Raw genomic sequence first — 23,341 nt, 5'->3', positions numbered from 1 at the left:
CCCTATTATACAATAATCCACATGCCAATGCCGTGAAATAACAGTTTTTTAATTCTAGACTTACCTCCAATTATAAGCATCCATTTTGTAGTCCAAAACCTGGCAATTTACACAGATAACCTCACAATTACAGCATGTGCGCGCACTAAAATCGTTAAAACTTGTCGAATGCTGGCTCTTGAAAACACTCCATCTAGAGCCATCTATCAGTTGGTAGCTGTACTAACCTAAATTACGCATAATTTACACTGCCTTTTAAAAGGACGGTAGTAATATCTGGGTTAATATTTCCTTCAATCGTAATAACAACTTTTTTTTTAAAATCCTTTAAATAAAATTTTGTTACAATTTGACTTTTTGCTTCTTTTCCCAAACTGTTTTTACGAATTGTGTGCTTCATTTATTGAAACAAAAGATAATGCGTAAACAAGTTATGCGTTAAAATAACTGTTGTTATGTAAAAATGTAAAATAACTTTAAATGTTAAATAATCGTACCAGTTTTTGTTTTTCTAACTAGAAACATTCTGGAGATATTTAAAAAGAACGAATTGCAAGGCACCATCTTAAAAGAACTCTAGCTCCCTTAGGAAGCATTTTCGGACTAAGTGAACTGGGTTGAATTGTCTTAAAATTATGTGAGGAATCTTCTGTCTTCATTTGTCAGGAGAGTTTCTGGAAACTCTGTATAAACCAACCGTCTACATAGACTATTTAACTGCCCTAATAGTTATTTTTAAATTAACTATTATGTCTTTTTGGAAAGCAAATTTGTAAATAATTTCGGTGATTTTAGGACATTTATTGGGTTGCCCTCATGCAGTGGACGTGCCGCACACGTTTAAGAAGTATTTGTGTATTTGATTGATATATCTGTAAAATTTGGTAACATGTTGCTTTCGTACATTCCATAATTAAATCCAGAAAAAATGTATGGATTTTAATCCATATAACGATAAATTGACTCAAACAAAATACATGGTTTTTTAGTTCTATTTAAAATAGTATAATTTTTAAATGAGTGATTTACCTAAGACTGATTTAATCCCTTATTGCATACCTTATTAAATTCGGAACATACCATATCCACCTTATTATTAAACAATTTTAGTAGTTTTTTAGCCGCCACCACAACTTGCCCTGAATTTGACACGCTCGCGTTTTTGTGTTAAAGAAATATTGCCACCCACTAGCAAGTGTTTCGTAAATTAAGTCAGTTGTCGTTTACAGGCAATTGTTAATGTTTGTTTCCAAAGTTATTAAGGTCATAAAACGTAAAAAAACAAATTTTTGATGCAACTAAAATTATCTTTGTGCTGGTAAATCTTTTTAATTGTATTTTTTTTTAATTATCGGACATCATATCGTTATAGACATTGTTAAGATTTATAATTTTTTATTGATTAGTTATTTTCTCCATTTCATTTTGGTTCTCAACCAAGAATCGCGTCTCGTTCTAATAATTCGAGATTTATTTTAAACATGTTTTTAAGGATATTAAAGTAGTTAACTGAGGGCTACTATTTCAAATATGCGCAGCGATGTTTTCCAAAATGTAAAATTCCAATGTAGAATTTTCTACATATTATTTTCTGGCTCACTCTAATATTTTGGTCCACTAGACTTGGAAAATAACCCTATGTAGTTAAATTTCTGGTACTGTTTGATGATGATCGATATACTTTCAGTTGTTAAATTATCAGCCAATAAAATAATAAATTTGTACTTACGATTTGATATTATGTTTTGGAATATGTATTTAGCTTTTACTCACCTGAAACAAACAAAAAAATGCAATAAGAAATGTTTAAACATTATTAATATTTACGTAGAAATACGTAAAGGAGTACGACAGGGTTGTATATTGTCACCGATCTTGTTTAACATCTACAGCGAACAAATATGCCAAGAAGCTCTCTCACATGCTAACGAAGGGATAATAGTCAATGGAGAAGTTATCAATAACATTCGATATGCTGACGATACTGTGATAATGACAAAAACAGCGGAAGATCTACAACATCTAGTTGAAAGTATGAATGAGATATGTAATAACTACGGCATAAGGATGAACGTCAAAAAAACCAAATATATGACCTTCAGTAAGAATCCAATACATGACACTAGTATCGCAATAAACGGTACCCAACTCGAAAAAGTAAACGAATACAAATACTTGGGAACCCTCATCAATGAAATAGGTGACTAAAATCACGAGATAAAAAGACGTATTGAAATTGCCAGGTCTACCTTTATAAAAATGAAAAAAATATTTCGTAATCGTGATATTAGTATTCAGCTACGAACTAGAATGTTAAAATGCTATGTATTCAGTACGCTGTTTTACGATTTGGAGGCATGGACTCTTAAATAGAAGAATGTTAAAAATCTTGAAAGCTTTGAGATGTGGTGCTACCGCCGTATACTAAAAATAAGTTGGGTGAATAAAATTACAAATGAAGAGGTAATACGCAGAATAAATAACGATCCAGAAGTTATACTGAATATACAAAAGAGAAAACTTGAATACTTAGGCCACCTGATGTGAGGAGAAAAGTACACATTCCTACAAAATATAATTCAAGGAAAAATCCAAGGACGCAGAAATCCAGGCCGTAGAAGATGTCCTGGATGAGAAATTTAAGAAAGTGGTTTGGCTGTACCACTAACGAATTATTCAAAACAGCAGTACATAAAATTAGAATCGCCCTAATGATATCCAATCTCCGATAGGAGAGGCACTTAAAGAAGAAGAAGAATATTTTCTATCCCCAGAGAGTTGGCGACCTCTGAGGAATTCTATCCTTAGTACAATAAGGCAGGACTTGACAGTATTTCAACTCAATTCGTAGGAACAATATGAACAACAATGATAAAAATAAAATAGAGCTAATAGCTCAGAAAAGGACTCATAAATGAATAAATAATCTAAGCTCCTAACTCAGAACACAAATTATCGGAGAAACAACTCCAAATACTAAGCCAAAAGATGTTTGAAGAAAATACTCTGAGGAAAGTATTACAAAAAGCGTCTCGGGAGTTCAACAAAAAAGGTTGAACAGAAAGGAAAAATGGCTGCTGGTACATGGACCACAGCAAATTCTTATAGCGGGAGAATCGGTAGAACTCGAGAATAAAAGGAGAACTCGGGACAAATACCACCACTCCGCCCTCCCGCAACAAAGAGTTGCTAAAAAACCAAGAAGCTCTAAACAGCAGACTAAGTAATATAGTAACGTAAGAAAAGTATTCAGAACGGTGGTGGCACATAGACACTATCCTGATACTTAACCAGATCAGGCTCAATTAGTGTTGCCCCAATGCAAGAACAAGACGAGACTTAGACAGTCTTGGTCTTGGTCTTGCGCCAATACACCGGGTCTTGGTCTTGGTCTTGCAGCAAGAGTCTTGCAAGTCTTGCAGTTACCCATTAATTAGCCTATTGCTATTTATTAAACGTTACTTTAGATCTTAGAACAACGTAACAGAGTAAGTACATTTTAAGCTTGAATTAACATAGCCATAATAAAGACTAACCAAATTAATAAATGTCTAAACAACTGACACCGGGTGGGGTTTGAAGCGACGATCTAAGCGATCCGTGCCTATGCTCTAACTAACTCAGCTATCTACTAGGCCCCACGGAAGTGAATCTGTTTCCTAATAAATGTTTGCATTTACTAAGCTTAGATGTGCTAAAACATAGTTAAAACAAAAAAAAAACAAATTAATGACATAAGCATGCCTGTATTTTAAAGAACATTATCTGCCTAGAAAGAGATTGATGAACATGATGGGCAAAAAATCCACATACATGTCTCAAGGGCACGGATTTTTTAGGTGATAAGATAACAAACTATAATCCACTTATTAAAGCAAAATAAATGTTTTTACCAATCTTATCTCTACTTTTATATAAAAAACTAACTTGAAAAAATAAAGAATAGTTAAAAAAGCAATGGTAATCAAAAGAAGTTATTTTAAATTAAGGAGATCCTACTTAATAAATACATTAATTTACCAAAATAAAGTAGTAGGTACATTTATGTAATTGGTAATAAGGTAATAACTATATTTTTTTACATGTCCACCTTTTTTAGAGGTTATTAAAAGGCTTGTGATATCTCCACCGAATTTTGGTTTTTCGGGAAGAAATATTTGTAATTCCTTTTTGTGAAAAGATATTAGATGCTTCCTTAAATCTGACGTATTTCTGTTGATCATTCTCATTTTAACCTTTTTATGTAGGTACAATTTACACAAAGCAATTTGGAATGCATGAATTATTTGGAAAAACTCATCAAATTTGCTTTTAGGTCTTTTAGATCTATAACTCTAACGCTCACTACTCGGACTAGAACTATTTGAATCTTTGTCCCTCATGTCAAATTGTAAACTTGTCACTCCGGAAACAACAAGGATTAGATGAAAAACAATTATTACATTAGACTCAATGGAAAGCTCAATTGGGAATAAAGTTAAGTGATGTCGAAAACGTAACTACTATACTACTAGTTACTTTGTGTTCGTTACTATCCAATACCCTAAGTATCTAATAACAAACCGAGAATTATATATCGTTACTTCGTTATTCTAAATACTTCATTACTAACATTATCTCTTATTAATTTGTCTCGGTACTTTTGAATATTAGCCACGCTCTTTCAGCAAATTTTGTTTAACCGAATGATTTTATCGCACACTCAGCAGAAACAATTTATAGTCTTAGGCCGATAAGATTTGTTTATTTAGATTCCTCCTGACTAAATTATAATGGGAAAAAAATTGAATTATTAAGTGGGTGTCCGTAACAATTATATTTTTTATTAGCTAGGGTGACATATTTAAAAAAATATCGATACGATATTACTGTCGGCGTCGCAATGCAAGAATATTATTTTTCTGATTAGAGGGCGGCTATTCTCAAAATATGGACAATTAATTTCAGAGCGATGAAGTCGTCTGCTGGAAAAGAATGTACAAAATATTTTATTTTTACATTGTAATTATGACCTCTGAGCACGTGTCAAATGTGTTTTTTTAATGAATATTTTGATTCGGTATGTATGTTTATGGTATTGTTTGTAATGCGCATAAGTCCAGTTTTTCAAATTTTTATTACATATTTTTTTGCGTCTCATAGAGTCTTTAAGCATATACCCTTACTACTATACTGGCGAAAACCACACTCAATCCTAACTCCAAGACGCAAGAGTCTCGCAGGCTTAGTCTTGTTCTTGCTTAAATCTTGCACGGTCAGTCTTGGTCTTGGTCTTGCTAAAATTAGGCGGTCTTGGTCTTGGTCTTGCAAAAACGCAAGAACAAGACCAAGACTGCAAGACCAAGACCGATTTTGGGCAACACTAGGCTAAATTAGACCTGATTAATAAACAATCTGGAACAAGTAGTTGATTAGGCATCTACTGAAGGTGAAAATCAATTTCTGCAGCTTCATAAAACATCGTTTGGTACAGGGAATCTGTGCTAACAGGTAATCTGCCCATCTGAGCCGATGTAAGGGAGCAAAGTTAACCATAGTTGATACCAATAATATACCCAAGCTCTCCATGGTCCTTACCCTGCATCCCGAAGGAAGATGCTGATGCAGTAACAATCAGGACCTATCTAAAGACTCAAAATATAGACCTTAAGACGGAATACTGGTTATTTATAAAACATAAGATCGGGGAGGACGCGCAAACCTTAGTCTACATAATTAATGAGGTCACGTATAAAGCATTGGAAGCTACTTATTTCAAGGTGTATTATACACTTGGAGGGATATCCTTTAAGACAATCAAAGGATAGCTCTAATCAGAGTCTTGCAGGCAAACCTGTCTAGCAAGGCAGCTTCAGCATAGCAACTGTTGCTATAAGAAGGTCTGATTTAGATTTGATACAAGAACACTGGGTTCAATTCATTTGTAGTCATCATATATTTATTTCAAGTGGGTTTAAATTAAAAACTGCTTTTAGAAAGGACCTTAAGGAAAAGTGGCAGATAAAATATGAGTTTGGAGACAAAGGACAGTTTTTTAAGAATATACAACCAAAAATAAGGGACAAACCATGGTTTGAGAATACACGTAATCGTTCAATTATTCTGATATTAAGTCGAATCCGCTGCAATCATGCATTATTTCAGGGAATAAACATAAAATAGGTTTGTTGGGTAATAATAAATTTCTATCTGATCAAATTGCCGCTTTACAACATATTTTTTAGATGCCCGTTAAAAAAAGTAGAAATTGATCATTTTTGTCAAAATTTGGTTATCTAACATTATGAAATTTCCAATAAATTTTACAAATTTACTGACGTTAGATGATAATAGTATCTATCACATTTGCACTGATTTTTTTTGTACTTATTTTTGTTTTTTTTTTTATTGTATAGTGGCTTTGGCATAGCCAATTAGCCACATATTTTTGTTGGATTTGCCTTTTTATCTATAATGATTTTTATCGCCTTCGCTCGAAATTAAACTATCTATATATTATTTTAGGTGTTAATCAAATGTTAGAAGTGTTAAACTCGGTCTAGATTATGGAACCTAGCTGTACAGGGTGTTTCAAAAAGGTATGTCATAAATTAAATCACGCATTCCGGGTCCAAAAATAAATTTATTGAATCCAACTTACCTTAGTACAAAAGTGTACACAAAAAAAGTTACAGCCCTTTGAAGTTACAAAATAAAAATTGTTTTTATGCATTATCTTCTAAACTACTTGACATTTTGTAATAAAAATGGACAAGAAGTTACTTTCTTGTTCTGAAAGCATTCTTCATACAAAAGAAATAACAAAATCTAAGCACACAGACAAATTTTAAGGGGACTGTGCACTCCTAAATCCCTCCAAACTTTTGAGTACGTTCAAATCAAATGAATTTTGTGGCATCATTAGTTAAAAACATTATTTTTAAAACTTTTTTGCCTCCAATTATTTTTTTTATAAAATAATTTTTATTGAGTTACGGCCCTTTTCATTTTCCTTTAAAAAATTACGTGCAACTAAATAAAGGGCTTAAACGAATTAACAAGTACAAAAAATATTACAATAAATGTTCAAAATGACCCCCATTTTCTTCAATACACATTCGGTATCGTTTTAATAAGGAAACCCGAACGCGCTGAAAAATCATATTTTTCTGACGAAATTGATTTGCAGCTTCAAATATTCTAACCCTTAATTGTTGTTCGTCCTCTATTTTTACAGAATACACTTTCTCTTTCATTAACACCCAAAAGCAAAAGTCCTGGACTTCTGGGTGGCCAAGAAATAGATGCGCCACGACCCCTTATAATCCACCGACCAGGATACTGCCTGCAAAGGTATTCCCGGACTACATTACTGTAATGCGGTGGAGCGCCATCTTGAAGACACCACATATTTTGCCTTATTGCAATATTCACTTCTTCCAAATACTCTTGTAAATCGTTTGCCAAGAACTGCAAATAATTATCACCATTTAAACTAATGGGAAGAAATACCGGGCCTATTAGATTGTTATTCACAATTCCTGCCCAAACATTAACTTTGAAAGTCCTTTGGTGATGAGTCGTTTTTTTGGCGTGAGGATTTTCGTCGGCCCAAATGTGCTCGTTATAATGGTTTGTTATTCCATTTCTACTGAAAGTAGCCTCGTTGGTAAACAAAATATTTCTAATAAAATTAACATTTCGAGGGTTTTCCATTAACAACCAATCGCAAAATCCAATTCTTTTAGGATAATCTTCAACCAATACCTCTTACACCTTTGTTAAGTGATAGGGTCTAAGCAGCTGATCCTTCACACGCCTCCAAACCCTTACGTGAGGAACATTCAGTTGAGCAGCTATTACCCTTGTACTTGTTCCAGGGACTTCTTCAATGATTTCTAAAATGTCTTCATCAGTTGCATCCATTATTTGACGACCACTATTGCCAGAAACTTGCGGTTGGAATGTACCTGTTTCCCGTAAACGACGATCAATGATCAGAAATAATCGTCTATCGGGTGTATTTCGATTAGGGTATTTTACTGCATAACGCCTTGCGGCTGCTGCACTATTTCCTTGACATTCACCTACGATATTCCCGATAGTTTATTGAGATCATAATTTAATGTGATCCAACTTACCAAAGTTAAATGCATATCTGCCATTTTCTGAAATGTGTAGGAAATTATAATATTAAAAATTTTAATATTAATCTTATTCACACAATAAAACATAGCTTCAAATTATTGTCTATTATTGATGGAACTGTTTGTAATTATTGTATCCGTAGAAACTAATTGTAATTTTATGGCAAACTAGGAAAAAACTAGTTTTTCGAAAAAGTGATAAGAGGCATAAAAATTTAAAAATAATGTGTTAAACTAATGATGCCACAAAATTCATTTGATTTGAACGTACTCAAAAGTTTGGGGGGATTTAGGGCTGGACATCCCCCTTAAAATTTTTCTGTGCGCTTAGATTTTGTTGTTTCTTTTGTATGAAAAATGCTTTCAGAACAAGAGAGTAAAGTGTCCATTTTTATTACAAAATGTCAAGTAGGAAATAATGCAAAAAAACAATTTTTATTTTGTAACTTCAAAGGGCTGTAACTTTTTTTGTGTACATTTTTGTACTAAGGTAAGTTGGATTCAATCAATTTATTTTTGTCCCCGGAATACGTGATTTAATTTATGAAAAACTTTTTTGCAACACCCTGTATTCACCCTATTAGAAAGGATCGTTTTTAGTTTCTGTTCTTGTTTCTGGGCCTAGAAGTAATCCAATATAATAACGGGTCAGTCGCCTTTGGCGTACAGGCCAAGTCACACCTCTTGGGATATACTATTAATCGCTGAATTCAGTCACGTGTTTGCAGTGGATTTTGGGGAGAAACCTCTAAAATTTTGATTATTTGGAGCAATTTAAATTTCGGTTTTGTACGAGTAAAATGTAATGATACGCCTATCTTTATAAATATGCGGTTATCACATAAAGGTTTATAAAGAGTGATTCATTTAGAGATACTTTTTTCACCAAAAAAAAACAATAAAAAAAATAAATTTTATTTGAGAATATTTAAAATCATACAAAAGAACCATTCTTTAAAATTAGTTTGTAAAGATAATTTCTTTTAAATGTTGGCCATGACTACGATTAAGTTGGTTCATTCTGAAATTCCAATTCTCGATGACTCGTTCCAGCATTTCGATTGGTATTTCACCAATGACTCGAGTAATATTGGCCTCCAATGCCTCAACCGTATTTGGTTTATTCATGTAGACTTTGGACTTTAGGTAGCCCCAAAAGAAAGAGTCTAGAGGTGAGATGTCACAGGATCTAGGCGGCCAATTCACTGGTTCAAAGCGTGAAATAATTTGTTCACCGAATCGCTCTCGCAGTAAAGCCATGCTTTCACGGGGTGTATGGCAAATAACGCCATCTTATTGGAACCAAATGTCGCCGAGACCACGAACTTTAATTTCAGGTACCAAATAGTCCGTTATCATGGTACGATAACGGTCTCCATTTACAGTAACATTCTGGCCGTCCTCTGTTGTAAAGAAATATGGACCAACGATTCCACCAGCCGGTAAACCACACCAAACACTTGTTTTTTTAGGGTGTAATGGCAACTCTTGAACCGCTTTGGGTTGTTCATCACCCCAAATATGGACATTTTGTTTATTGACGTACCCATTAAGCTAAAAATGGGCCTTATTTGAAAACAAAATTTTTCTCGAAAACAGTGGATCTTCTGAAAGCTTATCAAGAGCCCATCGACTGAAACAGTGACGACTCGGAAGGTCGGTCGGCTTCAGCTCTTACACTAATTGAATTTTGTATTCTTTTAAACCCAGATCCTTAAGTAAAATACGTCAAGTTGTTGCATATGACAAGCCACGCTGTTGAGAACGGCGACGAATAGATTCTTCATTAACTTTGAGTACACTATCCGTTACCGCCGTTATATTTTCTTAAATGTGGTCTATTTGGTTGCGTGTTATCCAATAATGAAAACTGGGTTTCAAACTTACTACTCGTAAAGCGAATTGAACGTTCGGTAGGCCGATTATGTGGACCATAAATTGTTCTAAGCGCACGAAACACATTCTTCACAGAACTCCCATTTTCAAAATACAACTTAATAACTTCTAGATGCTGTGCAGGGCTAAGTCTGTCCATCATGAAATGTCAAACAATACTGAACAAAAGCGAAATGTCAGTTTGACAGTATTCATGCACGAATTCCAATCAAATCCCCACCAAAAAAGTACCTCTAAATGAATCACCCTTATGTAATAATATGCAGATTAAATTGATATATGACAATATATTGTAATATTTAAACACGAGGTCGATGTTATAGGATTTCACATAAAGCGAACGTGCATCTTGCTTGCTCAAAAATTCCAAACCAGCCAGTTCCAGAGGACTAGAAAATCGTCAAAACCGTAGGTAGGATCATGACGTACTTTTAAGGTATAACATTTCACATAAGCAATTAATTTTTAACGGCGAAGCGTAATGTATGTGTTAGGCGTCACAATAACAATGTGAACTATACGAACCATATTGATACTTCATTACAACCCTACAACAGCCTCACATTTAATTAAAAGGCACAAAGAAATAATCAGAATCAACTTGAATTTTCCTTGCGATTTACAAAAAATGTTCAAAATTTTCCATCAAATTTCTAATATAATAAATTTTAGTACAATAACTTTCATTTCGCCATAATTTGCCTCTGGAAAGCCTCGGTGGATTTCTTCTGTTAAAAAATCTTTTATGGCATTTTGATTTCCAGAATAAAAGGTTTTGTAAACATTTAAGTAAACTTTAGTGGTAGCGTGAATATCTTTTTGTGTATAATATTAATGTTTTAGTTTGTCACAATAAATACTAAATAAAACAAAATAAGATTAACATTTTTTTTATTTTAAGCCGGGCCATTTTGTGAGTAATTTAAAAATCGTCCAACGCAAATTAATTCAAAAGTCTGATTTTTTATGATGAGATACTCATCTAAATGCAAGAATTAATTTCTTGTTTCCTAAGAATCTTGGAAAGCCGAGGAAGGCCGTTTTTATTAATTCATTAAATCACGCTGCTTTCAATATACCAAATGTTTCAAATTTCTGAAATTTATAGGGGTAATTTAGAAATTGTTTAATTTAAGTAAAATATATTTATTTTTTCATTTTTTAACCGCATTAACATCCGAGAGTTAGTAGCGTGAGGATAATCTTAAGATAATTCAATAGGGTTTAAAATTACAATTGGATCCTATAGATAGTTTCAAAGTGACTAGTCTCTACAGGGTAAATGCACAAAATAAACGTCACTTCTTACTACTTAGCCTAATCCATCTTTTGTGTTGAGGGTAGCTTAAGTACTATTGCCCACTAACGACCCTGCCTGGCTTCCTTCTGTCAGTGGTTCTCAAACATAAATAATATTTGGTACAACATACTTGGGTTAAATTAAAATAAAATAGAAATTAAGAAATGCCTTTTATTTATGTCACACAAGCAGTTTGGTTTTAATTCTACAGTATGTGCTAGCAATACAAACCATTTGTTTATAGATTTAAATAAAATCGAATAAAATAAAACTAAAATATAAAGAAACATTTTATTTATGTATAAGGGGGAAGGACTTTTAAAAACCGCATTGTATATGTTGGCAGTAAAAAAACGTAGAAATATCAGAAAATAAAACTAATCAATAAGTTAAAAATAAAAGAAGTCATTGTATTTAATTTCGCGTGTAAGTAACCGTAATTGTACACCATTATATTTAGTTCCTTTTTCTGCCAATCGCTGTCACATTTAGTTTCTGCTTCACTATCATCATCATCATTATTATCGTCACTGTCATCACTATCTCCGTTATTTATATTTATAATAATATGTTCGATATCATCCAACAAATTGTCAATTTACCACATTTTTTTTCTGTTACTATTACGTGGTTTACGTAGTTTTTCCATTTATCTGGCGTAAGGACCTGGTACGCTGCTGTAATTAAATTTCGCATTTCAGCTTCTTTAAAATTCGCGTTGCGTCCAGCTATATACCGTTTCACTTCACTCCAAACCATTTCGATGGGATTGAGTTCACAGTGATAGGATGACAGAAGCCATTCTTGAATATCTTTTTTATTGTTGAACTGTTGGGAATTTGTTCTGACTTTCTGCTGTGATAGGAGGCATTGTCCATTACCACAACAGTTTTTTTTTGGCAAATTTAGCATTCAGTTATTTTCGAACCAATCTTCGAAGGTTGGTTCATCCATTTCGTCGTGATAGTCCTAAGTATTTTTCTTTACCAAAAACGTGAGCTCAGCTCCATCAACAAATCCACTGGTAGATCCTGCGTGCAATAAAACAAACCGTAATTACTGAATAACTTAGAAGAAAGTATTTGCAGTTGATATCAACCAAAATTACAAATTCCTTACACATTATGGCAGTAATTAGCACCGCAGGGACATAAATAACATTTTAAATTTGGCAGTTAGTAGAAATTACCGAAATTATTTTAAACTTTGAAACAAATGTTTACTTAATGCTCATTTTATTATACTACTGCTACCAATAAAAGATGAAAGTTGATAAGTTATTATTAGAAACAAATAATGTATTGTATTATGTAAAATTATTAGCAAACGACAAACTGGTTTATTTCCGTTTATTTTGAAAGATAGACAATAGAGAACGCCATCGCTCACTGCATAAACCTGGCAACGTCTTGGCGAAATTCCCATAGGGTTAGCATTGCATATCTTACCCTGTACAGACTATTGTTACAATTGAAACTGAGACAGATTTTAGTATACCATTTTTAGACACAAGAGTAATAAGAACAAATGACAATATTTTGACATTGGATTGGTACCAAAAGCCGACAGCATCAGGCAGGTATATAAATTACTATTCAAACCATACCACCCGTCAAAAATATAATACCGTACTAGGTATGAAAAACAGGATAATGTCCATTGTTGATGACAACTTTTTACAAAAAAATCTGAACATAATATACAAAATTTTTCGTAACAACGGATATCCTAAACAAATTTAAAAAAAAAACTGATTTACAGCACTAATTTCTATGACGGTCCCGTCCATGATTCTAATAACAAATCAATCAAATACAAAAAACTTCCCTTTATTAATGGTCTAACTCATTCTGTCATATCCATATTTAAAAATGTTCCTAATATTAGTATAGCTAAATATAATACCATGAACAGCAAACAACTATTTTCAAAAATCAAAGACCCAGTACCAACCTTATATAAAAGTAATGTCGTTTATGAAATACCGTGTTTAGGATGTCAAAATGGCTATATTGGTCAAACATCACAATGGCTAAAACAACGCATCACACAACATTAAAGTGATTGCCGCTTGAGAAAAAGTACTTGCGCAGTGGTTGAGCACTATGAAAACACTGGTCGTATGCTAGACTATAACAAAGCTCATATTTTGGCACAGACTGATAACTACAAAAGTAGATTATTTCTTGAAATGTATTACATTAACAAAAATAAAAACACTTTAAATTATAAAACGGACACTGGACAGTTAAGTAACATATATTGTAACATAATAAACAAAATTTATAAATATTAAAAATAGCCAACATTCATCTTAATAACAACTAACCTTAATAATTCATCAAATAAATATTATTCTTCTAACTTTTCTTTTATTGTTATTTTTATTTTTACATTTGAAATAATTTTAATTTTTTATCGTATAGCTGTAACGAACGTGCTTAAGACAATTTAATCTTGACATTCAATATTTCAAATACTTCATGTCAGTTTTTATTTGCAAAATCTTTTAAATTCTGTGAGTGTTTTAAAATGTATTTGTACGCCATTTTTTGTAATGTTCAAATTGTTTTTAGTTTACTCCTGAGGAAGCTTTTAAATAAATGGCGAAATATTGAGTAATTTAGAAAAAAGAAAGATTTTTATTACAGACCACTTTAGCCGATAATTTGAACGTATATATATATATATATATATATATATATATATATATATATATATATATATATATATATATATACCTATAAAAATACTTTCCTATTTTTAGCACTGCATTTAATCCCGAACTTATTATTTATTTTTAAATTACAGCAAATAATCTTTCTTTATTTCAAGGGACACGCTTTGTGAATCTAATCTAAAGCCCCGTTGTGGTTCAAAATGAGTAATTACGCAACAGGCTCAAACCATCAAACAAACATTTGAGGCGACATCGTTAATAAATCCTTGGGGTAATTACTCCCGGCTCCCTCTTCCCGCAGGCAAACATTTGGAAGGTATCTTTTTACGTGAATACGTTTTCTACCTTGTATTACTCCAACTATTCCCAAATGAAACCATTCTACCAAACCTGAGACGTTCCGTTGATTTTCCAATTTTTCAAACAAAGAATCAGCCATTTTGTTTGATTATCCTTTTCCTCCAGAGTACGCATCAGGTGGCACTCGGATATCTCCCCTCTTTCCTGTTCTATCTGTATTAAATCCGCTCCATGGGCGTAGTTTTAACTAAAGGTGACAATACAAAATATTGGTATATATATATATATATATATATATATATATATATATATATATATATATATATATATATATTTGATAAATTTTATAATCAATCAATGTTGTCAAAAGTTAAATTAAAAAATTAATATAAAATTACATAAATTGGGAATCTTCCGGCGTTCTGTGTTTTTTTGCTGATGTATTTATTAGATTAATTTTGATGTTTGCCTTTTTGTTTCTTCACATTAATACCATTTTAACGCTACAGATCTTTTAAAGGTAAGATCATTTACTTAATTGTTTCTCATATTGATGTATCGCTAATAACACTCTTTTAGATGAACTGATGATGCTCAGTAAACAGTGGGCGAAACCTCTTCATTAAATAGATAAAGTAGCACAACTCTTGTCTTTTTTATCTCCAAATTAACCGAAAACATCCCATTCACTTACGAGTGCACTTTTTTTTATATTAAATTAAACGGTCATATTCCTAAAAGATATATATATATATATATATATATATATATATATATATATATATATATATATATATATATATATATGTAAAGAAAAACTATTGTTTTATTTTCCTTTAATAATATTTCTATTTATATTCTCATTTTGTTACGCCACTGTCAAAACATTAAGTTCTTCTTTTTGTTTTTATGTTAGACATACTTGTGAGGTGTTTTGACAGTGACAATTCATTAATCTTACCATTGTCAATTGTCTGGCCATTATTACTTTTGCCTGTAATTTGTAAAATTAGAATATAAGCTTTAAATGTTGTTTCTTTTTTACAGGTAATGTATTTGTTAATAATTATTATTGTACAAAAAATAATAAAGTTTAATTTTTTACAGAGAAACGCAGTTGAGTTTATTTTAAAGTTTGCTGATAAAAAACCTTACAAAACAACATTTTTGCTAACAGAAAAAGGTATAATAATTTTTAATTATCAAAATGGCAAAACTGAGATTTGAATTTACTGTTAAATCATTGCAAACAGATACTAAAACAAATATTATTACCATAACCACAATTGAGAATGAAGAAAATGAAATTTTTGCAATGCCCCATGATATGCAAAATATTTCCTATCATGAAAAAATCCAGACGACAGCAGCTTTTCAGAAAGTAAAAAGGGCTCTAACAAAACGGGGTACTACAAGAAAAGTTTGGATTGCAGATGAAAATATTTTACAAGTTTATATGGATAAAGATGGGAATATACAATTCAATGATTTTCTTTTAGAACAACAAGATATTCAAAGGAAAGAATCTCTAACATCCACAACTGGTATCCCACTAGATGCATTAGAACAGATCTTGGAGAGAGTTACAAAATCAAATGAAAAACAATGTATTGAATCCTTTAATAAAAACAAAATATCCGAACAATTTGTGATAGAAAAATTTACAGGTAAAAATGTGAACGTTTTACAATGGATGGAAACATTTGAAAATGAGTGCACAAGATTACAAATCGATCAAAATACAGAAAAAATTGAACTTCTAAGATTATTTTTAGAAGGATCATGTGTGGATTGGTATAGGTCAATGCTTATAAAATATTCAATAAATTCTAATTGGGATGAATGGAAAAACAAATTTTGTGACACATATGCAGACAAAGGGTGGACTCCAGTGAGGTATGCTTTTCAGTTCAAATACAAAAATGGTTCCTTATTAGAATATGCTCTTAAAAAGGAAAGACTCATACTACAAATAAACAAATCATTAGATAAAAAAAGTATGATTGATTTAATAGCTATTGGACTTCCAAATTATATAGCTGATAGAATTGATCGAGACACTTTGAAAGAAACAGAAGATCTCTTCAATGAAATTAGAGGTTTAGAACACTTAATTAAAATTAAGACTTCAAAAACAAACAAAAAATGTTACTTTGAGAAAAAACAAGCCTGCAAAATTTGTGAAAAAGAAGGAAAAGGTTTACGCTACCACCTGGAATCAAGTTGCTGGTTCAGAAGCAAAAGAGATATTTCAAAAAATCAGCAGGTAAGAACTGTCAACAACCATAAATTAGAAATAGAATTAAATGAAACAAATCCAAAAAACTGTTAATACCACCACTAATTAGAATCAAGTTACTATTGAATGACACTTTAGAGATCTATGGAGTATATGATTCAGGAGCAAATGTGTCATTGATTAATGCAAAATTATTACAGATAAAAGCACATAATAGAGGTGACCATCAAATAGTAAACTTGAGGACAATTAATGGTGTTAAAAAAACAAATGGTATAGTAACACTTAAGATAAAAATCTATGATATTGAAAAAGAAATGGATGTATTTATTGTAGATAATGAAAATTTCAATTATGATTTTTTAGTTGGGTTAGATTGTATTAGGCAATGAGAACATGTTAGGATGTTTCGAACGAAAAATACTAAGGCGCATCTATGGAGCGGTAAATGAAAATGGTGTCTGGAGAAGACGATACAACTTCGAACTCTATAGGATATACCAGGAACCAGATATCGTAAAACACATAAAGATAGGACGTCTGAGGTGGGTAGGCCATGTAATGCGGATGGAGCAAATCGACCCAGCTAGAAAAACGCTCCTTGATAGACCTATTGGTCAAAGAAGAAGAGGAAGACCCAGAACAAGATTCCTAGATAACATCGATGAAGACATGAGAAATATGGAAATACGTGCTTGGCGGAGGAAGGCGATGGATAGGGACGACTGGAGAAAAATTCTTGGGGAGGCTAGGACCCACACAGGGTTGTAAAGCCAAAATGATGATGATAGATTGTATTAGGAATTTCAGATTAATTCAAAATGAAGATCTAAGAATCACACAATACAACAACTCTAAAGAATTTGAAAATTTGTCAATTATTGATAATATGAGTATTCCTGAGTTTCCAGGTAACATATATTTAAATGCATCTAAAGAAAATATTAGTGATATATACAAATATGAAATAAATTTTAATGAGAGTATAAATACTGACAATTTTGAAATAGCAATTAACCATTTAGATTTAAATCAGCAATCAGAAATTGAACAACTGATTAATAAATATAAATCAGCATTTGCTAAAGACAAATATGATGTAGGTATTATAAGAGAGTATGAAGCTCATATTGACTTAATTGTAGATAAATACTGCTCCAAACGTCCATATAGATGTACCATTGAAGATAGAAAGGAAATAGAAAGTCAGATAGCAGAACTTTTAAAGAATAATTTAATTGAAGAGTCATATAGTCCATTTGCAGCTCCAGTGACACTAGCATACAAAAAATAAGAGGACAAAAAGACAAGACTGTGCATAGATTTCAGGGAACTAAATAAAATCGTTGTTCCTCAATCACAACCTTTTCCATTGATCGAGGACCTAATGGTAAAAACTAACAATTGTAAATATTTTTCTACTTTAGACATAAATTCAGCATTTTGGTCAATTCCAATGAGAGTACAAGATAAAGAAAAAACAGCATTTGTGACACAAGAAGGTCATTTCCAGTGGACTTGTCTCCCATTTGGTTTGAAGACGGCTCCAGCAATTTTTCAACGGATTTTAAGCAGCCTTATAAGAAAATATAAACTCTCAGACTTTACAGTCAATTATATAGATGATATCCTAATTTTTTCAAAAACCTTTGATGAACATATATTACACTTGTCCAAGTTATTTGATGCAATATTAAATGAAGGTTTCAGACTAAAATTTTCTAAATGTACCTTTGCAGAACAATCAGTAAAATACTTAGGACACATAATAGAAAATAGTTCCATAAAACCTTTAAAAGACTACTTGATTGCTGTGAAAAATTTCCCTGTTCCAGAAACTAGAAAGAATGTACGTCAATTCTTGGGAAAAATCAATTATTATCATAAGTTTGTCCAAGATATTGCAATAATTTTAGACCCTCTGCACAACTTATTAAGAAAAGATGTTGATTTTATTTGGTCTAAGGAGTGTCAAGAATCTTTCGATAAAATAAAGTCATTACTTTGTTCAGAACCAATATTAAGGATTTTCAACCCTGATTTACCAATTAATATATATATACAGATGCCAGCATAAAAGGAGTAGGAGCTGTATTAAAACAAATTGATGAACATGGATGTAGCAAGCCAGTGGCATATTTTTCAAAAAAATTAATGGAAAATCAAAAGAAAAAGAAGGCAATATATTTAGAATGTCTAGCGATAAAAGAAGCTATAAAATATTGGCAACATCTGCTCATTGGAAAAGAGTTTATAGTATATTCAGATCACAAACCTTTAGAAAATTTAAACATAAAAGCTAGAACAGATGAAGAATTGGGAGACTTGACATTTTACTTATCTCAATATAATTTTAAAGTAAAGTATAATCCAGGAAAATATAACCAGGAAGCAGACTGTTTAAGCAGAAATCCAGTTTTAGAATCTCAAGAAAATACAGATGAAGTATTAAAAATAGTAAACCTGATCAATCTGGAAGATATAAAAATTGACCAACTCTCAAATATTGATTTGCAAAATAATAAAACTAAATACAGTTTCAAAAATGATATATATTATAAAAAGTCAAACAGAAAAGACAAAATTATTTTATCTGAAGCTCTAAGTAAAACATTGATAAAAAATGTACACAATACTTACTGTCACTTAGGAACAAACCAGATGTTAAATAAAATATCACCATTTTATACAGCCAAAAATATGACTACAAACATTAAGAAAATATGTGATAACTGTGATATCTGCATTAAAAATAAATCAAGACGGAAACCTAACTATGGTTTAATGTCACAATTAGGACCAGCTACATATCCATTTGAAATTGTCTCCATTGACACCATTGGTGGTTTTGGAGGATCTCATTCAACAAAAAAATATCTTCATCTATTAGTAGACCATTTCTCAAGATATGCCTATTGTTTGACATCAAAAACACAAAACTCTGATGACTTCATAAAGATAATTAAAATGGTAACACAAGATCACAAAATTAAAACTGTTATGACTGATCAATATCCTGGAGTCAACTCAAAAGAATTCAAAGATTTCCTACAGATCAATAATATCAAAATGATATTTACTGCTGTTGATGCACCATTTTCAAACGGTATCAATGAAAGATTAAATCAAACATTGGTTAATAAAATTAGATGCAAAATAAATGAAGGTGGCAGGAAAACAGCATGGACAACAATTGCTCAAAAATGTGTAGAGAAATATAATGAAACTGAACATACCATCACAAAATTTGCACCAAAATATTTAATAGAAGGAGAAAATATAAGCATCCTGCCACATGAATTATCATCTAAAGTCGCACATGCTGATCTCGAACTAGATAGAACAATTGCCTTAGAAAATACAAAAAAATCACATAATTATAATAAAAAGCAGTTCGATTTACATAGGAAGGAAATTGATTTAAACATTGGGGATTTAGTATATGTGGAGAACGGTAACCGCCTAAATAGAAATAAGTTAGATGAATTAAGGATTGGACCATACAAAATATTAAAGATTTCCAATTCAATTTATGAAATTGATACTGGGCATAGGAAAACAGAATCAAACTTCTTTCATATCACTAAGCTTACTCCAGTATTGAAAACAAATATTTAGTGAACGTTCAATATTTGTTTTAAAATTTCTTCTCCAAGGGGGGAAGATGTAAAGAAAAACTATTGTTTTATTTTCCTTTAATAATATTTCTATTTATATTCTCATTTTGTTACGCCACTGTCAAAACATTAAGTTCTTCTTTTTGTTTTTATGTTAGACATACTTGTGAGGTGTTTTGACAGTGACAATTCATTAATCTTACCATTGTCAATTGTCTGGCCATTATTACTTTTGCCTGTAATTTGTAAAATTAGAATATAAGCTTTAAATGTTGTTTCTTTTTTACAGGTAATGTATTTGTTAATAATTATTATTGTACAAAAAATAATAAAGTTTACTTTTTTACAGAGAAACGCAGTTGAGTTTATTTTAAAGTTTGCTGATAAAAAACCTTACCTTATATATATATATATATATATATATATATATATATATATATATATATATATGGATATAAAAGGGCTTTATTGACTAGGTGAGTAATAATACAAATGGATGAATGAAGTTGTTGCATCTTCAACAGAATTACCCTTGTGAAGATATTACTATAAAATTAACAGAATGCTATGGTTTCCATATCTCTTTTATTTTTTATATTCAAATAGGTTAGTTGGACAGAGGAAGTGCCCATGCTTATGTAGGGGTGTATTTTGTAACATTTCCGTTAAATTTAAGAGGCCTCTAAAATTTAACTTTTAACGGTCCTCTTAAAGTTTTAGGTAACATTGACATTCTATAAAGAAATATTGTAGAGGACCGCTAAATAAATATTTTTTTTAGAGGAATCGTCTAAAAGGTTTTCAATCAGATACGGCACCGTCGCACATTGATCATGTTTAAACTACTTGTAATGTAGAAATTGACCAAAAACTAAGTGTCGGAGGTCAAAAACTTAAGAAAGAAAGAAAGAAGAAGAAGTTGACTGTCTGCTGGACTTTTTATTTTATTATTATTGAAAATATATTTCAGTTTATTTGTGTTCGCGTTGGTTCTATTTTCGTTTTAATAAAATTTTATTATGTCTCGTGATCCACGAACAACAAAATCCCAAAGGGAGTTTTTGATTTTGAAAGTTATTTAAAAGAAAATAAAATTCTAACAGAAATTAAAATTAATCCTAATGAATTGGGAAAAGTCCATGTGTTATGAAAGAGGATTGATCATTATCTCGGATTATCTTTTGATGTAATATGAATTAAGCTCTACAAAAAGAATACAAAATTTCAATTTTGTTATAGGTGTAACACATGGATTATAAAGTAAACTGAGAGTTACCTTTCATTATTATTTATTATTTTATCAACTAAAGCTTCGCCAAATATATCATAAAAAGACATGTATCTTTTTTAATTGTTTATCTGCACTATAATATATAAATAACAAACTAATAATCAAAAGATATTTAAAGGACTGCTAAAAATAAGAGGACAAGTTTTGACATCCTCCTAAATATTCTGTTTTAGCGGGAATTTTAACGGTTTAGATTGTGATTTTAATGGATGCATATTACAGAATACAAAAATAATTTTAGCGGACGCTAAAATTTTAGACGTCTCTAAAATTTAACGGAAGTGTTACAAAATACCTTTATCGCAAATTTTAACATAACATGTAAAAATGTTTCGTTTGCACTTATTAAACAAACAACAGAGTTTATTTTACTAATTAATTAAGAAGGGAAAAACCAAACACAAATAAAAAAAATTTCATTTGAACTTGAATAATCCCTCTAATCTGTGTAATTATTGTAAGAACTTCTATATAGTTATTTTTTTCATTAAATGAAGATAACTGTATATAACACTAGGATTTTCAATGTCTTGTCTTTTGTTTAAGATGTTTTGAGTAGTTTTAATTATTTCTAGAAATAGTCTTTTGTTGTAATTTTTTTTCCTTCTCAATATTTCTGCTGGATCATGTGGCCTAGCCAGTGACTAGTGAGTGTAGTAGTGTCTGGGGGCTCGGGAGACTGGGACCTCGGAAGCCCTGAAGAAGACATCAGAGAGGAGATCGAAAGCTCGGCCCAATGGATATCGACGCGGTTCAACCCGGAAGACTGGTGAGTTTAATATTAATTTTTATAATAGTATTAATCTTAGCTCTAGGTTTAATTGTACTAACCGCGGAAATCTTTCCGAACATATATATATATATATATATATATATATATATATATATATATATATATATATATATATTACAACCTTGTAAGTATTTTGTCTTTTTTAGCTCTTGATAATAATTGTAAACACAATTGAAAGCTCGAGAATAAAAAAAATAGTTAACCAATAGCCCTATTATTGACTCCAACCCATCCAAAACAATTATATATTTGTTCCAAACGAGTCACAAGTACTTCTTTTTTCTTATATATATATATATATATATATATATATATATATATATATATATATATATATATATATATATATAACATAATAAATCAAATTCAGTGTAATAAACGTTAATATTTTATGAAACTAACAATTATATTACCAGTATACATATTACTTAAACCCATTATTCCTTCCTTTTAGTTTCTACTGCCCCATGATACGCTCATTGTTCAATTACTTTACTTAAATGGGATTGGTTGTAAACATTGCCAGAATCGACATCCGTGATCTGATCGCACATACAACTCCACCTGCTTGATAAATTGTTTCTCAATTTCTAAAAGCATTATCGACTAACATTTGTTCCATCTAGTGATATGCTGTTACAATTATATTTAACGACTGGATAGTATCTAACATAAATTGGTTTCTGAAAAGTAACGGCATGATGGTTTATGTATTACTTTTGGTGAAATATGGATATTATTGGACCAGAACGTAATATTGTAATAACAATTTAATATACTAAGCTAAAATTCCATAAGGAATATTAATCAAATGTATTAAGGACAATTATTTTTTAAAAATAGTTCAACAGGAAGATAAAGGGATTCAGCGGAGGCGTTAATTGAATGAATAATTAGGTATTTTCAAAGAATTAAATTGAAAAATTCGCAAATAAGTTAGGGATGCTAGAACTGCACTTCATAGAGGGCAAATGGAATAATACCAAAACAGCAGTACTGACAGCAGCAGCATCCATCCTAGGAAACAAGAAAAAGGAGAGAAGAGGAGCATGGTTCGATGACGAGTGCAGACAAGCAATAGAGGAAACAAATTCTTCTT

General features: G+C 31.2%; 2 protein-coding genes across 3 annotated transcripts in view; one reads left to right on the top strand and one right to left on the bottom strand.

The window, feature by feature from the left end:
• LOC140444936 (uncharacterized protein CG3556) overlaps window positions 1-23,341 on the bottom strand; it is a 230,736-nt gene that overhangs the window by 133,700 nt on the left and 73,695 nt on the right. Inside the window, exon 2 of one of the 2 annotated variants that reach the window (XM_072536643.1) lies at window positions 1,730-1,773. The exons of the other annotated variant lie outside the window; for it this stretch is intronic. The gene's annotated coding sequence lies outside the window, so the exon portion shown is untranslated. The remainder of the gene's footprint in view (window positions 1-1,729; window positions 1,774-23,341) is intronic. 2 annotated transcript variants of the gene reach the window in all.
• On the top strand, window positions 15,140-16,634 carry LOC140446266 (uncharacterized). The gene is made up of 2 exons (XM_072538803.1): window positions 15,140-15,349; window positions 15,410-16,634. Exon 2 carries the CDS (start codon window positions 15,510-15,512, stop codon window positions 16,632-16,634), a length of 1,125 nt encoding a protein of 374 aa, XP_072394904.1. The 5' UTR covers window positions 15,140-15,349; window positions 15,410-15,509.

The sequence above is a fragment of the Diabrotica undecimpunctata genome, chromosome 7 (assembly GCF_040954645.1).
Source record: "Diabrotica undecimpunctata isolate CICGRU chromosome 7, icDiaUnde3, whole genome shotgun sequence".
NCBI classification, from domain to species: Eukaryota; Metazoa; Arthropoda; class Insecta; order Coleoptera; family Chrysomelidae; genus Diabrotica; species Diabrotica undecimpunctata.
This window is presented reverse-complemented; position numbering and strand designations above follow the sequence as displayed.

What these genes read in the sequence shown, in the direction of transcription:
- LOC140446266 (XM_072538803.1), top strand. Translation starts at nt 15,510, where the DNA reads ATGGCAAAACTGAGATTTGAATTTACTGTTAAATCATTGCAAACAGAT.